This window comes from Jatropha curcas, chromosome 5, assembly GCF_041381405.1.
Source record: "Jatropha curcas cultivar XTBG-Jc1 chromosome 5, XTBG_Jcur_1.0, whole genome shotgun sequence".
NCBI classification, from domain to species: Eukaryota; Viridiplantae; Streptophyta; class Magnoliopsida; order Malpighiales; family Euphorbiaceae; genus Jatropha; species Jatropha curcas.
Genome location: NC_143155.1, coordinates 27165750 through 27181156, shown reverse-complemented (window position 1 = coordinate 27181156; position 15407 = coordinate 27165750). Strand labels below are relative to the sequence as shown.

Genomic DNA, 15407 nt, shown 5'->3' with positions numbered 1-15407 from the left:
TATATATATATATATATATATATATATAGAGAGAGAGAGAGAGAGAGAGAGAGAGAGAGAGAGAGAGAGAGAGAGTTATTTCTCATGCTCATATTGTTTGAATATTTTTTTTTTCCTTATTTTCTCTATTTCTATGGTATTAAGAATGAATGGTTATACACATAAAGATAAGAAGTATTTATCTACTATTGATATATGGTCTATTCATGCACAACAGTATATTTTTACAAAGATTATCATTTATTTAAAAGTGTCCGCGTGTTGTATGGTAAATCATTTATTTAATAACACATAGTTCAAAAGAGAATGTGAATGTCTTTTCATTGGGAAAAAAAAAAAAAAACAATAGCGTGTTGATTTTTTTTAATGGTAATTAATTATTAATTTGGTAATAAGTATTTATTTAATGTAATTATTTTTATTGTCAAATTATATCAAAATAATTCTTTAAATTTAATGAAAAATTTGACAAAAAAAAATCAGAATATTAATAAATTTGATTTTTAAAATAGAATATTATAGTTAAAATTCTTTCCACCCAAAAATTAAATATCTTGAATTTTTTATAGCTCGGAAAAATTTTAAAAGAAAAGTTGTTTGCTTAACTAGAATTATGAGTGAAAAGTAGGGGCATTTTGGAGATAAAAAGAATTTCGATATTCTAAGACGAAAGCAGGTACAAAAGTGAAAATGATTGAACAGCTTGACCGTGGACACATATAAATCAAGGTCTCCAAGAAGCAGCGGAGGAAGCAACCAAGAAAGTGCATGCTCTGTTAATCCTACTGTAGTTTTCCTTTCTGTAATTAGTTCTCTGCATCAACGCAAAAACCGTCTACCAGCCATGGAGGACAGTCCAAGCAAGAGGAAGCTCTGCCTTAATGATGATCAAGACGAAGAAAATGAAGAAGTAAAGATAGAGAAGTTCTTTGCTCTTATCAGAAGCATTCGCGAGGCTCGCGAAAGCTTGATGAATGCAGATAATAATAAGAAAAAGAAGAGAAAAGTTGAGGAAGAGAAGCTGCAGGCTTCTGCTTGCGAACTTTCTTTTCAACCTGAAGATTTCTTGGAGGAATCTCATAAGGCAAAAAACCCTATAGTGGTGAGCGTTGGAGAAACTTCTCAAAGAACAGAAGCTCCAGTGAAAGAAGCTACTAAAGAAGATTTAGACTTAAGGCTTTCCCTCTAATGTTATAATTATCTAAGCTATAACAGTCGATAAATTCATCCAACAATGCTTATTACATGCATCATTAAGAGAAGGTAAGATGCCTCGATCAACTGTGCAACTGGCAGCTTCACGTTGTAGTTGAATTTATAGTGTGTGTATATATATATATATATATATATATATATATATATTTCAGAAGAAAGTAGATATAGCTGAAGAAGTCTTTGAACTGGGCAATTTTTTTATTTATAAGATTTATGGGTCATATTGTGTGAGAAAATAAAGCCATAAATCTTTAACACTAATTCTTCAGTTTACGTGTTTTATTATTCTGTCTTCATAATTAATTTGAGGTATCATATTTTAGCAGTCGCGAGAAGAAAGAATCAATTGCAAGGTTAAATATTTTTGGGTCTCTAAATTATGATCAAATTAATATTTAGATTTCTCAACGTTTGAATAATTATTTTGAAGGACCTAAATAATATTATCGTTATACTGTGAGGTCCTTCTATTTAAATTCTTACTTTTCTTCCGTTTATATGGGTTGAAGAGCCAATATTAAGTGGAGGTTAAATATTTTTGAGTCCCTAAATTTTACTAAATTAACGCTTAAATCCCTCAATATTTAAGTAATTATTTGCTTTTAGCACATATAAACGGAAAAAAGATAGGAATTTGGATGGAAGGACTTCACAGTGTAACATCAGCATTATTTAGGTCTTTTAAAATAATTACTCAATCATTGAAGGATCTAAGTGTTAATTGATCATAATGTAGGGATCCAAAATATTTAACCCTAAAATAATTCATTCATAGCTTTTAAGCCTTTTAATTGATTTGGGTCAGAACCGAGTTAAAAATTAATTGAAACCATTTGTTCTTGAGCCATTTAATTTTTTTTTTTTTTTGGCTGTTAAAAAATTACTGGTATTGGTTTCCGATTCATAAAAAAAAAAAAAAAAAAAAAATCATCCCGTGTCTTCATTTCCAATTATTACATTAGTTATTTCCTTAATTAGTTTTGTTTCCTTTAGTATAATTTTTTTAAAAAAATTTTCGAAATAGAAATAAATATAAAATTACAATTACAATTGAAGTAATAGACTGGCCAGTGATTTAAGGGTTGATTATCATAGGTTCAATGAATCTTTCATGCTTATATATATATATATATATATATATATATATATATATATATATATATATATATATATATAGGATAACATAACGTCAATGTCAAAGCAAAAAATATGATTGCCAGGTGAAGGTATTCTACTTACATCAAAATTAAACTGCACCAAAATGCAGACAAGTGGTTCAGTTGGAAAATTATTCGCAAGAAAAATGTTGAACAGATGGCGCTTATGCTTTTATTTTCCTCTTTTTCTTTATTATTACTTGTCTCATCTCATCCTCTTTTAAAAGGTCAAAAGAGGAAGAGAATTCGAGAAGACGACTCTTTTGGGCTCCGCGAAACAATACTTGTTCTTATGCGGTCCAATTGAGTTGTATTTGGGCCTGTTGATCGTTAATTGGGCTCTCGTGAACACCATTAGCAGTTTATAACAAAAACTACAATATGTTATGAACTAAGGTATATGTTAGGAAATTGGAATCAATCAATCGCAGTACGGTTAAAAATATATATAAATAATTTGGGTAGTAATTTAACAAGATATGGATAGAAATGTAATTATCCACATGACTATCGTTCTAACATTTAACAAGGTAAAAACATGACTGTCACTATGTGCTACCAATCTGGATGGTGGGCCATTTGCTATCGTGTTAATTTTAATCAAGTAAGGAAAATTAAGGGAATATTCTCTTCTTCTTATTATTATTTTTATCCTCCATAATTGAGTGAAATATAGTAATGCCTCAAATGAATTTAGGCTGATTGATTTATATGGTATGACCAGACCGACAATTATTTCAATTCCGGATTATGTTGGTTCAACAACCTTGACTGTTTTAGTTCAAAAACCATGGAATTACCTAATTTCTTGACATTGAAGATTTTTTCTAAACAATCACGATTTCCCTGACAGACAGCAACCAACTCCTGAAACGAAACCATTAACTCACATCCCATCCCATGTTAAACCCATCAAATTATATTTCTCGAATTGTGGCTGTGGGGTGTTACACACTCTAGTCGCTCCAATTAATGAATGATGACGGGTATGGCTATTCTGATCTATGTTTGAAACTAACAAGTAAAGTAACAATAATAAGGCCTTAAAAAAATCTTGGTGATTTGTATCCATTTATCAGTATTATTCTCTTATATCTACAATCACAATTCATTCCATTGCATTATTGCTTCGATATCTACAAATCATAAGAGCTTCAATTATTTAATTCATTGAACATTTAATTAAAAAAAAAAAAAAAAAGAATACAAGATCTCAAATCTCATTTTAAATAATAAGATGACACTTTGATTACTTACTTTTATCATGACGCCAGCCAATTGCGTAACTACTGTGCCTTTTGTGACACAAGCAATCAATAATTGAATGAAATAATTCCAAATAGTACAGTTATTTTCATGTCTGCTGGAAAACTCCTGCTCGCCAAATATCAAACTTGCCTTGGAAGACCAAAATCAATCAAATACTACCATCATTTCCTTCTCACGCCATTGTTTAATTAAACCATAGGCCTCGGCTTTTTTGTCGTCCCTTAATTAATTTTTTCCAACAACAAATTGGAAAAAAAAAAAAAAAAAAAAAAAGACTGCTTAGCCAAATAACATGAATAGGTGTTTACGTTTAAGAGGGATTTTCCATCCAAGGTTAGTAACGTTAGCAATTTATTGTGTAAATGTGCATTCAAAACATTTTATACAGTCAAAATTTGTGCAGGGTGAATATTGTTTTGACACACACACACATCAAAAACTGTGCATCGGAATTAGGATACCCAACTCCTTAAAACATAGATTTAAGTATTAATTAAATGGATTTAGGGGAGAAAATTGTAATTAAATTTAAATATATATTAAAATTTTAAACAAATTTAATAGTGCAAATTTCATGAGTACTCATACCTTCTTCCATTCTACTCCATCTATATTTTTTCGGTCTCCCTCCACCAAGTCAAACTATCCTAAGAGGGATACATTAAATTAAACTAACCGTGTAAATAGTCAAAATTCAAAAATCACGACCTTTGTGTAAGCAAGAAACACAAGCCAGGCGGCCGCGGATGACGCCAGGTATCTGACATCAGCAACCTACCATTCAATTAATTACGTTGTCCAAACATATTCCTCTTACGTATATGTGATGACGTAGTAATCAACCTAACCTATCAATTCGGTTTTTTCAATTTTCACAGAGAGAGTCGCACAATCCTACGGCAGAAAAGCCTCCCAAAGATTGACGTCAAGTCAAGGGCAATTTCGTCTTTTAATCCAGATTGACAATTTAAAATTTCGTCTTCCCTATAAATTTGACAAACTTGGAACAAAAACCAGAAAACAACCACATCACCAAAAAAATTAGTCTCTTGCCGTGTAGTTAACGCCGGCCATGGAAAATGAGAAAGTTGACAATGGTGAAGATGAGCAAGAAGAGCAGAAAGTGGAGGAGTTTTTCGCTTTAATTAGAAGCTTTCAAGAAGCGCGTAACAGAAGAAAAGATCAAGCACTATTGGAAGAGAAAGACAGGAAGAAGAAGACTAAGCTAAGAAAGTTAAATGCGGAAGAGCAAGCCAGTTGGGTTCCTTCTTTTGAGTGGGAAGATTTCAATCAAGAAATTCAGTTTAGAAAGTCTCCATTGATTTATCCTCGTCCTTGTAATAACCAGAATGAAGACAAGAAACAACAAGAGGAAGACGGCGGTTTAGATCTCAATCTCACTCTATAGAGACGTCGTTTTAACGATTAATTCCGTTTTCAGCATTCGGTTTTTTTTTTTTTCTTTTTCTGTTTTCATCATGTTTTATGAATCTAATGTTTAACGTTGTTGTTGGGTTAATGAAATAGCAGCTACAAACTGACCTCAAATTGACATTTCTGATTAATTTTTTATTAGTTTCTTCATCTTGAACCGACAAAGAAAAGTATATTGAAGAATAAAGAACTGAAAAGGTTACAACTTCGCGTCAGAATTGTTTACGTTTTCTCAGCTGGAAAAAGGTTGAAGGAATAGAATTATAGAACCAAACTGTGGGTCAAAACTGAAAAGTAATAATTAAAGATGCTAAAAAATCATTCTTTTTTAAGGTAAAAGAAAGTTTTGGTGGTGAAGGCATAGTTTGGACACTTCAGCTTAAATATTTTCCAGAGACGGATCATACGCTTGAGGACAAAGTAAAAGATGAAGCTCCTTCCTATTTCTATTTCTATTTCTATCATGCACTTTGATACGGTGTCAATTTTTCCCTGTAATCAGTGTTTCTCCTTGTTTATATTCTAAGTCAATAAACTTTTTTTTTTTTTTTTTGGGCAACGTCCGTGTTAAATGCACTCACGGACACGTTATTTTTTTTTATTTAAACATCCAATGTTCAAAATTCAAGAGTTTTCAATTAATTTGAGTTTCCATCTCATAACTCATAAGTAACAAAGTATTTTTTCTAAATATTTAAAGACAGTATCCGTCCAGATTTGGAAATGATTTCTGTCATCTCATGTCAATACTTACATATGTAAAAGAGAGTATTTTTTTTTTTTTAAAAAAAAAAAGACAAACTAAATTATTGTATGAAAGTTGAAAAAACGCGACAGTTTTTCCAAATGGTAAAAAACCATTGGCTTGGTAGTTTTCTTTTTCATTTTACATTTTAGAATTCAAATGTAGTCACAAATAGATATTGACCTGTGTAGATCATATATAAGCTCTTTTATTAACCAAACTAATAAAAAATATTTATTTATTAAAGTGAATATATTTCTAATCATTTACTAGAAAAGAAAAAAATAAAGTGAAAACCTTGTAATTATTTATTCCAATAACAACAATAATAAATCATGATTGAAAAATTTATTATTTTTCACAAAATGTGGTTTAATGAGTCATAAGAAGCAATGTAATCACTCCAATAGACAAACACACAATATAAGATAATTAGCATAATTCAATCCGTCATATTTTTAAAATACGTGGAATTGAATTGAATTGAATTGAATGATCTGGATTAGATCAAGATAAAATGTGTCATATATAGGTCTATATATAAATTAATTACTATATTTTCTTCCCTCTTTGCCTCTCTTACTTTATACGTAAAGATTTTCACCCTTTAATTTTAGTTTAATTTCTAGCTTCATCCATGTTGGTGAATGCCTAATTAATAAACAGATCTCCGCTTTAGAGAATGAATATTAAGCAAACCCTACGTGATTAAACCCGTGGTTAAACCATATTTAACTCGGATTACATTGGTTCGATTAACGCGCGATGCAGGATGCACCCCTTAATTTAACTTGAGAATTTCTACAAGCAAATGGAAGGTGGGCTATCGGATAAGAATATCTTTTAGTAAATGGGCTCTGCTCTGTATTGGATGCTAACGGTCCAAACAAGCCCAATAAACCAATTTGAACGCTTTTTAGTAAATGGGCCTCGTAAGTTGCTTCAATCGAATGGTCAGTGTCCTTCATGCGACGCCAACAAGTACAAAGTGAGCAGACAAGAAGAATCTAAGCTTATGTCATGCGGTTTTCTTATTAATGCTCACAACATTTTTTAATAATACTTTTTAGTAGTACTTCTTTACACAGTTATTCTACCATTTACCAACAGGAGTATTTGAAGACGACAGCCATTAACCATTCATTTGGTCAACGCTCGACATAGCCAATACATTCAGAGGAACGTCTCTTCAACTTTAGGCTGAAAATTCCAATCCCACCACCACCACCCTCTTTTCTCTCTCTCTCCCACTCTTAACTTTTTACTTTCCATTTTTATACATTAATTTTAAAAATAATTAGTTTGAATTAATTTTAAATCTCTCATATTTAATTTGTAAAAAATGAAAAATTATCCACTATTTCTGAGGGAAGAAAGAATGACTTATTTAGGCATATATATATATATGGATTCATTTTATATAGAGAATCTATACGTAGATGTAGAGTGCATTACGTAACAATGATAAGCATGGACACAACCTCTACAGTGATAAGATGGTATAATCAGTAGGTAATTTGCCGAAAGAACCAATATATGTCCAATATTGAGGTTGTTGTCGGGGTTAGTTTCAAGGTTAAGTAAAGGCTTAAAGGGTGTTTCCTGGTAGCTGCTGTTTCTACCAACTTCTTCTCATAGTCATTTCTTATTTTTTGTTGTTTGGGTCTTATGGGCAAATGGGAACTAACGACTAAGAACTCCATTAAGTCTGGTCTTTACTACTTTTACTAAATTATAATCAAGGTATTGAATCGAATTATCGGACAACAGAGCCTGCCATTAATGGTTAATAATGAAGAAGAGAAAGTATATGGAAGATATTGAAGAAGAAGAGGAGGAAGAGAAGATCAATGCTTTTTATAGTTTGGTTAGAAATATTCGAGATGTCCACAATCAAATGGCGATTGGATCAAGCAATTCCAAGGTGAAAGAGAAAGAAAAAGAAATAATGAAGTCGTCTTCTTGGACCCCATGTTTCACATGGGAAGATTTTGCTGGAGATGCGTTGAATGGGGATAATCAAGCTATCCGAGGTAGTGAAGAATGTCGCTCAGAGAATATTGGCGGCGATGCCCATCATACTCGTCATTGTACTTCTGATTTGAACAAACAGAATGGTTATTGTTTGGAAGAGAAAAGCGTCAGGCTTCCTACTTCTCCTCCTCCTAAAAATGAAGAAAAATCTAAAACAGAGAAAACTAAAGATTTAGATCTCAATCTTTCACTTTGATGCTTCTTTGTATTGTCTTTGTCCATCAAAGGTAATTTAATATCTACACAAACGCAATGATTGATCAAGAAATTAAAGAAAATTTATATATCTTTATATTTTTTTTACTTTAATTTTATGAAAATATGTATGTATTTGCTTTATATCTCTATATTTATTATTAATGTGAGAATTTTCCCAGTATTGTAGAACTGCCTTAGCCAGATTCGCACCATATGCCGAATTCAAGAAGAAAGCATATATATGCATGTAAATGTTAAGATGGTCAATGACAAAATTACAGTCTCGTGGGTTAGAGAAAAGAATGAGAAAGACAAGTGAATGATCTGGTTTCACAAATTGGTTCTCTTTCAATTCACGTTACTGTTCGTTCATATATTGCGCTTGGTAATGGTCAACTTCTTGGTCATGTCTTCTTTTTGTTGATCGAATGAAAGGACTGAAATGAATTGAAAGCTAATAAAACGTTGTCCAGTGTTCACTAAAATTATAACATAAAGACATAGATACTCAAATCATTACAGAATTGAACAGACAAAATTAATTATGCCATGACAGGACGGCAGGACCTCACCTCACCACCCCATTCACTCACTTATTGCAATTTAGAATTTATAGACCGTTCTGTAGCGTAGGACCCTATGCCAATTTCTTCCATCTACTTGAGAGCTTATATAATGGCAAATATTTCTGACCACACCTTTTGTTTTACAGCAATTTCAAAAGGCAAAAGCCCCACATTTTTTCCCTTTTTGTCATCTTGAATTTGTGTTCCAAATTTAAGTTTTGAAGCGCTGACCCTTCTGTTGGATCTAACCATACAAACAGATATAATCCACAAGAACAATCTCAGTGGCCAATTATTTGTCTTTTACTACCAATTTCATAGGTCAACCTATATGTCCCAGCCAATGGCTAATGGGCCTAGTGGCAGGGCCACTTCAAGGCATATGTGGGGATAACAACATATAGGGTAGTTTCACTTGAGGACCTTACTGCTAGAATTTTCTTTATTTGGATTGTGGAAGCCTACCATCAGGTCACATTTGTATACTCACGACTGATAAGACTTGCTTGTACTCCGCCGCATGACTTTGCAATTGGAATTAGCTTACGTGGAATGTTTTCTAACTTTCTATAAATTGGTAGTTGTCTAATATTCAAGTTTTTGGTGCAGAGTTTAAAGTTCAAAGACTGGCAGCAAAGTTTTGTATTATCAAGTAACCATTCCTTCGCTTATTTCTGTTCTTGAAGAGAAATAAGCGAAGATGGTGAAAAAATATCTTCTCGTATGTTCTTTGACAGTTCACATTATCTTTATATACAAACTATTACAAGTAAAGATCCAACGGTAAAAGATTAAACAACTAAAACTATTATCTAATGGTGTACAATGAAAGGTGGAAAATATCTACAACTGAGTGTCCAAGTCAGCATATATAGGCTGGAAACTAAAGATGATAAATAAGCTAATGCTTGCTTGTGTTTGGATGAGTTGTGTTGCTCATCAATACTCTACAGTTCTTTCTTGGAAAAGAGGGGCAAAATTTTCAGGAATTGCTTGAATGATCAGAAAAAAAAAAAAAAAAATCAATCAAAATTTTATGAACAGATTACTCTGAGAAAAACAATATATATTAGTATACTTGTTAAGTTATAAATTTTACAGCAACTCAAACTCACACAGAAAAATAAAATGGAGTAAAGCACAAAGCAATCCAAAGCTACATACTAAAATACAAATCAAACTCAAATTATCTTTTCTTGACTAGTTTTTTTCAGAATTTGAAGGACTCTTCCCTAGCTTAGATAATCCTACGTCTCCAATTCTTGGACTCTTAGCCCCTTTTCCACTTGCCTTAGGACTTAATGCTCCTCTCAGTTCACTTACACGAGGACTATACGTATAAGGTAGATGAGGGCTTTGATGGCTTTTAGGATCATTCGCAGGTGTTGCAGTGGAGCTTGTGATTTTAGGACTACTTATATGCCTGAACTCTCCGCGACCACGCGTAATAACTTCATCTAAAATTTCTCCATCTCCAGCCTGAAAAGCTCCAGCACCCAATTCAGCCTCCTATGAACATAATCAATAATTTATAAATGTTGAGTGCAAGAAAATTTAGAAGTGAAATATGGATTAATTAGAAAATCTTACAGTTGCAAGATTGTAAGGTAGAGCTGGTGCCTCTTCGTATTCTGCTGCATCTAGGTCCTGAAGATGTGCTCCTTTGAAAAATGTAGGAAGGAAATATTGTCTTACTGGAACCAAAAGCATGATCATCAAAGGAAACATGACACCAGCAATTGGAACCCAAGTCAAACCAAAACATATTAGTAGATAAGTTGTTTGGAAAAGGGTAAATGTTGCAATTGTCTTGAATGGTACCGTTTCAACAAAAGTAGCATGATACTCCTCAAGAACCCTGCAAGAAAATTGAGTGATGTTATACACTAAGGATCTGCTTAGTATTACTCTTTTGAGTTGCCGTTGAAAAAAGAAAAAAGAAATAAAAAGTTAAAAAACTACGTTAAAAACAGGTAAATAGCATTTATGAACTGCTCCTTATAATAATATCTAATATGTTTTTTCAAAAAGACAGTTTCTAACTTAATGCCAAACAGATTGAAGGTAAGTGAAACTAAAGGATTTGAAGGTATTACTTGTATCTTCTACTTGGTGCAGTGAAAAGCAGCAATATCCTTTCCCAGAATTGATTTCCGGGCAAACTTTCAATAGCCATGAAAGCAAAATAACCCCAAAGAACTGAGGTTGGGATCTTTTTGAGAATAGGCATAGCTGCAAGGCATCCTCCAACCATCGTAGCTTGAAGTAAGTTGCTTAGACGCTGTTCTTTCACCTCGACAGGCAATAGATCATCAATCTCCTTTTCTATGTCAAATACTGTCTCATCAACTGGCGCATTGATGTTGCCATTACAAGAAGCTGCTTGGATTGTAGATTCTTTAAATTCTCTTAGACCCTGCTCAAGATATTTGACATTGATTATTTTCAGAACGACAGAACTAGAAAGAAATCATAAAAAATTTCATTACTCGACTTATGATCATACTTCAGATGGCTGCTGATAGATCAAAGGAGTCTGCATTTGTCGATAAGCTTCTTGCATATTTCCGTATAATTGTCCCAAGCTGGCATTCTTTCCTATGCTTTGACGAGCTGTTGCAACAAGTCGATTACGAAGCAACTGCATAACGAGAAAAAGGCTGTTCTTAGAAAAAGTTAATTGCACAACCAGCCAAGAAACAGAAAAAAAAAAAAAAGACTCGATTGTTGTATTAATTAAAGAATAAGTGAGAATGGGTTACCTGATGCTTAAGAGTGGCTAAACTCTTTGTATGCATCGGAGATTGAGGAATGACTCCATTTGACGGTGGAATTCCAAGAAGGCCGCATATTAAAGTCTGGAACACGAAGGATTAACTTCAAAATTCTGAATTTGAAGGAAAAAAAAAAGGGCTTAATAAAGCAAGAGTTGAGTAATAGTAAAAATTCTATACCAAGAACCCCAAAAGAAGCAAGTCATAGTGGTAAGAAGATGGCTTTCTCAAATTGAACTCTTTCTGCTGAGCAAGTTGAGAAGCTACACTATGATCAAAATAGTAAAGCACAGCAATCATAGTTGCAGGAATAAAAGCTCCGACTATGTAGAAAATTGGAACATTCAGCATGTCCTGAAATATTGGATTCTGAGTCAGACCTCGTTCACTATAACCAAGTTTAAAAAAAAAAAAAAAAATTACATGCCTTAATAACAGTCCAATTATCAGAAGCACCAGGGGACCAGGGATCTGGGCTGAAAAGGCGGCGAGGGATTCCATGAGGAACACTTCCCGCTGGGATGTAGGAAACAGCTGTCCACACTAGCACCATGAGGGGCACACCATAGTCTGCTACCAAACTTCTAAGCCAACCTGTCAAACAAATATACAAAATATATTCTTAAACTACATATATATAAAAATATATTTTTCCAACTCATAATCAGTGGCGGTTTGTTTCAGAACATACATACCGGTCCCATAGCGCCAGGATCTTGCCTTTCTGCTTCGTAGTGCAGTGAGCAAGAGACCGAATGACAGAACCAAAGCAAACATCCCATTTGCAAACCTCCATGAAGGTATAAACTCTACCGATTTAGGATCTTCCCGTTCTGGAACGCGAAATTCATCCACAAGTCCCTAAATAACCAGTAATTAGATTGACTAATTATGAAAAAACCGTTACATTGCTTATGTTTAACTATTCTTACTTTAATAGCTTGTTGCATGAAGAGCATCGCGATAAGTAGACCAAACAATTCCCCTGCAATGCGGGTAAACCTATTGATAATGGAGCAGGCTCCTAGTACAGCTAGTAAGAATAGCAGGAGCGCAGTCCATACACATACCCTGCAATATGTTAGTGTTAGGCATCCAAATTTTATCACCATTTTCAGGGTAAACCAGGATTTTATTATGTATGATTAGCTCACCAGCCTGTCCATGCCAGAAACAAATTGCGGCCCAAATCACTTCTTTCTTTGGCAAAGTTAAACATGAAAGTGTACATAATGACAGTAGGCTCTGCAACTCCTAATATTAACAAAGGTTGACCTCCAATGATGGAGTGTATGATTCCACAGAGTGCAGTGGATGCTAGTGTTTGAACTGCTGTTAGAACTCCATCTGCAACCATAACATGTAAATTCAATTTTCATGTGATGATTTTCTTTTTTTTGTTAATTTCGCAGTCCTTTTCTTTCTGATGGAAAGTTTTTAATTTATTTGTAGTAGTAAAAGCAAGATATATCTTTTCTTTCCTTTTCTTTTTTTTCCTTTGATTACAAGATATTTCTTTTCTTTAAATAAATAGATAATGTAGAATTAGTACACACCGGTATTTCTCTCCAGTTGTTCGCCAAATGAAATGACTGGAATCGCTGAAGCAAAGAATATATAGGTGGTGGGAGCCAAAATCCTGAAAAGACAGAATTAAATGTTTGAATGATTGTATAAACAGAAATATATATTAATTTTGTTTGACCTCCGTAGCATATGAAGTTGCCGAATAATATTATACCTGAGACCTGCTTTAAATCCACTAATCCAGTCTTGCTTGTAACACAACAATCTTCCATTTAGATCATTCTTGATTCCGCGGAGAGGGACAAATGTCTCCTCCATCATTTCTCAGAGAATGAGAAGTCAGACAAAGAAAAATAACAAACGGAAGAATCTAAAGGAGGGTAACCCTATGGTGCTTTGAGGACGAGGAATTGATTTGCCATTGAGAAACAACTGACAGGTGACAAAAGTTACATGACAAGTTGAAAATTAAACAGCCAATGAATCAGGTCAACTTTTACAACAAGTGAGACCAAAATGCAACATCTGGTAATGAATTCAAGAAAACAAACGATAGAAGTTTAGCAGTCGACAGAATATAGACTATAGTGGATTATTAGACTCCGACGGAAGGATGGAAGCCTCTTGATGTAGTTGTTGTTGGTAATGTGGTGGCGCTTGGTTGAGAAGAAGGGTCCTAATATATAGTAATAAAGCTGCTTGTGGCAGATTGTGTGCAGACAGCGACGCGGGTTAGGAGGGACCGAGACAAGTAGTAAGAGTAAACTTCACTGTCGTTTAGTTTAGGAATAATCCTCTGTTACCTTCACGTTTTCTAATTTTATGCATCCTCCTTTGGATTTATATTGGATTTAAATCAATTCAGATGATTTGAACCGTTTACCAGCAGTTCTAGACTAATAAGTTGAATGATTATTTTAAAACACGTCCAGCTCACAATCAGTAGTTGACTCGCACTTCAATTTCATTGGTTATTATGAAGCCTAAGGTCATGGACTCATGGCATAGGGCTTGTATAATCTCTGATCTACCCGTGTTAGCATGCATCCACCAGAAAACGGGCCCTAGCTCAACATGACAAAATATTAATTTGATCGTATTATTATTACACTTTGGAATATTAATAAATATTTAATTTATCTAATTTTATAAGCTCAAAATTTTAATAGAATAATTTTATAAATTAAAGTATTTAAAAGATATTTCAATAAATTAAAATGAAAATAAAAATGTTATAAATTGTTCATGAAAGAATAGAGTTAAATTTATGTATTTGGTCCATAATTTTGTTTATTTATATTATTATTATTATTACTTTTAACTGAATGCTATTAAATAGAGAAATTTCACTTTCAATCCCACCTTCTCCATAGTTGGATGTTTTTGGCTAGCTACAACTACAAGTAACAACCTTACGTGACTGAATGAAAGAATGAAACCAGTTGACCTTTTTTTTTAAAAAAAAAAAAATTTTAAATTTTAAATAAACAAAAACGGATCTTTAAGTAATCTGTGTTGGTTCATATTGTGTAGAGAGTATAGTAGTGCTCGATCTAACTACAGAAGTTGCATTATTCAATTCTTGCCCATGTGCTTTAAAGCTTTCTACAACTCATCAAATCAATGAATAAAAGAACATAAAAAACAAAATTTACAAAAATATGAAAATATAGTTTTATTATATTTTATTAAAAATTTTGAAATTCTTATTACTAATTCGACTTTATTAGAAATTTCAATTGACAGGACATGGAGTAACCATTTTTATTTTTGGGACGGAAACAAATGTTGCAAGCTTACTTTCCAGGATTGCATTATTATGGCTTTATCATAGTCAAATATCAATTAGGAAAATGCGTAATTGTGCTTTGTGCACAACCAGAACCTTTTATCAGCATGCGAAAGTGGGGCCAGCCAATTGGTGTCTGTGATTTCTTGTGTAGTAATCATATTAACTGAGCTCCAAAATCTAATTGGACAATTAATCCTACTTTGTTTAGGCCAATCCTCATAAATCTTACTGACCAAAAATTAATACTTGGTCTGAGAATTCCGCAAGAAAGCAGCGGTTGAAATTCTCTGTCCAAAACGACAACATTGGTAAGAGACGCACAGTTTATTTATGTTGTAATACATCCTTCTCAAGTATATTTCCTAGAGAGTTATCAATGTTTGCCAACCCTAAAAAAGTTTCAAACTTTTAACCTAAAAAAGTATTAAAATGTGACTATTTATTACTTTTTATTCCTGTTTCTCAATAAAATATATTCTCATACGCTTATTTATATCAATTTTTATTATTAAATTTACTGGTCGAAGATCAAGCAATCATTTTCCAGCTGGTAAAGAAGAAACTCAAAATAATATTATAGTCATCATTTTCGTTGTCGAACATTATCATAAAGGACAATATATATATATATATATATATATATGGCTATGAATAACAAAAGAATAAAAGAAGAGAAGTGAAGCTAAAGGAAACCCA

The 15407-nt window shown here is 32.9% G+C and overlaps 4 protein-coding genes across 5 annotated transcripts; 3 read left to right on the top strand and 1 right to left on the bottom strand.

Moving 5' to 3' along the window:
* The first annotated feature begins 737 nt into the window (after nucleotides 1-737).
* Nucleotides 738-1809, top strand: LOC110010442 (hypothetical protein). The gene has a single exon (XM_020682885.3). The coding sequence runs from the start codon at nucleotides 845-847 to the stop codon at nucleotides 1187-1189; it is 345 nt and encodes a 114-aa protein (XP_020538544.1). The 5' UTR covers nucleotides 738-844; the 3' UTR covers nucleotides 1190-1809.
* A 2832-nt stretch (nucleotides 1810-4641) lies between these two features.
* Nucleotides 4642-5206, top strand: LOC105642669 (systemic acquired resistance (SAR) regulator protein NIMIN-1-like protein). Its single transcript, XM_012227573.4, has one exon. It carries the CDS (start codon nucleotides 4714-4716, stop codon nucleotides 5047-5049), a length of 336 nt encoding a protein of 111 aa, XP_012082963.1. The 5' UTR covers nucleotides 4642-4713; the 3' UTR covers nucleotides 5050-5206.
* A 2041-nt stretch (nucleotides 5207-7247) lies between these two features.
* Nucleotides 7248-8140, top strand: LOC110010438 (uncharacterized). The gene has a single exon (XM_020682869.3). The coding sequence runs from the start codon at nucleotides 7613-7615 to the stop codon at nucleotides 8048-8050; it is 438 nt and encodes a 145-aa protein (XP_020538528.1). The 5' UTR covers nucleotides 7248-7612; the 3' UTR covers nucleotides 8051-8140.
* Nucleotides 8141-9669: 1529 nt separating this feature from the next.
* On the bottom strand, nucleotides 9670-13592 carry BOR1 (HCO3- transporter family). 2 transcript variants are annotated; one of them, XM_012227572.4, is made up of 12 exons: nucleotides 13134-13592; nucleotides 12949-13031; nucleotides 12547-12739; nucleotides 12325-12463; nucleotides 12088-12253; nucleotides 11820-11986; nucleotides 11573-11746; nucleotides 11381-11476; nucleotides 11125-11259; nucleotides 10715-11034; nucleotides 10209-10476; nucleotides 9670-10097 (listed from the first exon to the last, which is right to left on the bottom strand). In XM_012227572.4, the coding sequence occupies exons 1-12, from the start codon at nucleotides 13238-13240 to the stop codon at nucleotides 9819-9821; spliced, it is 2127 nt and encodes a 708-aa protein (XP_012082962.3). In that variant the 5' UTR covers nucleotides 13241-13592; the 3' UTR covers nucleotides 9670-9818. The 2 variants fall into 2 exon arrangements, with proteins under 2 accessions (XP_012082962.3, XP_012082961.3); XM_012227571.4 differs by having other exon boundaries at nucleotides 9670-10127; nucleotides 13134-13588.
* Between the last annotated feature and the right edge of the window lie 1815 nt (nucleotides 13593-15407).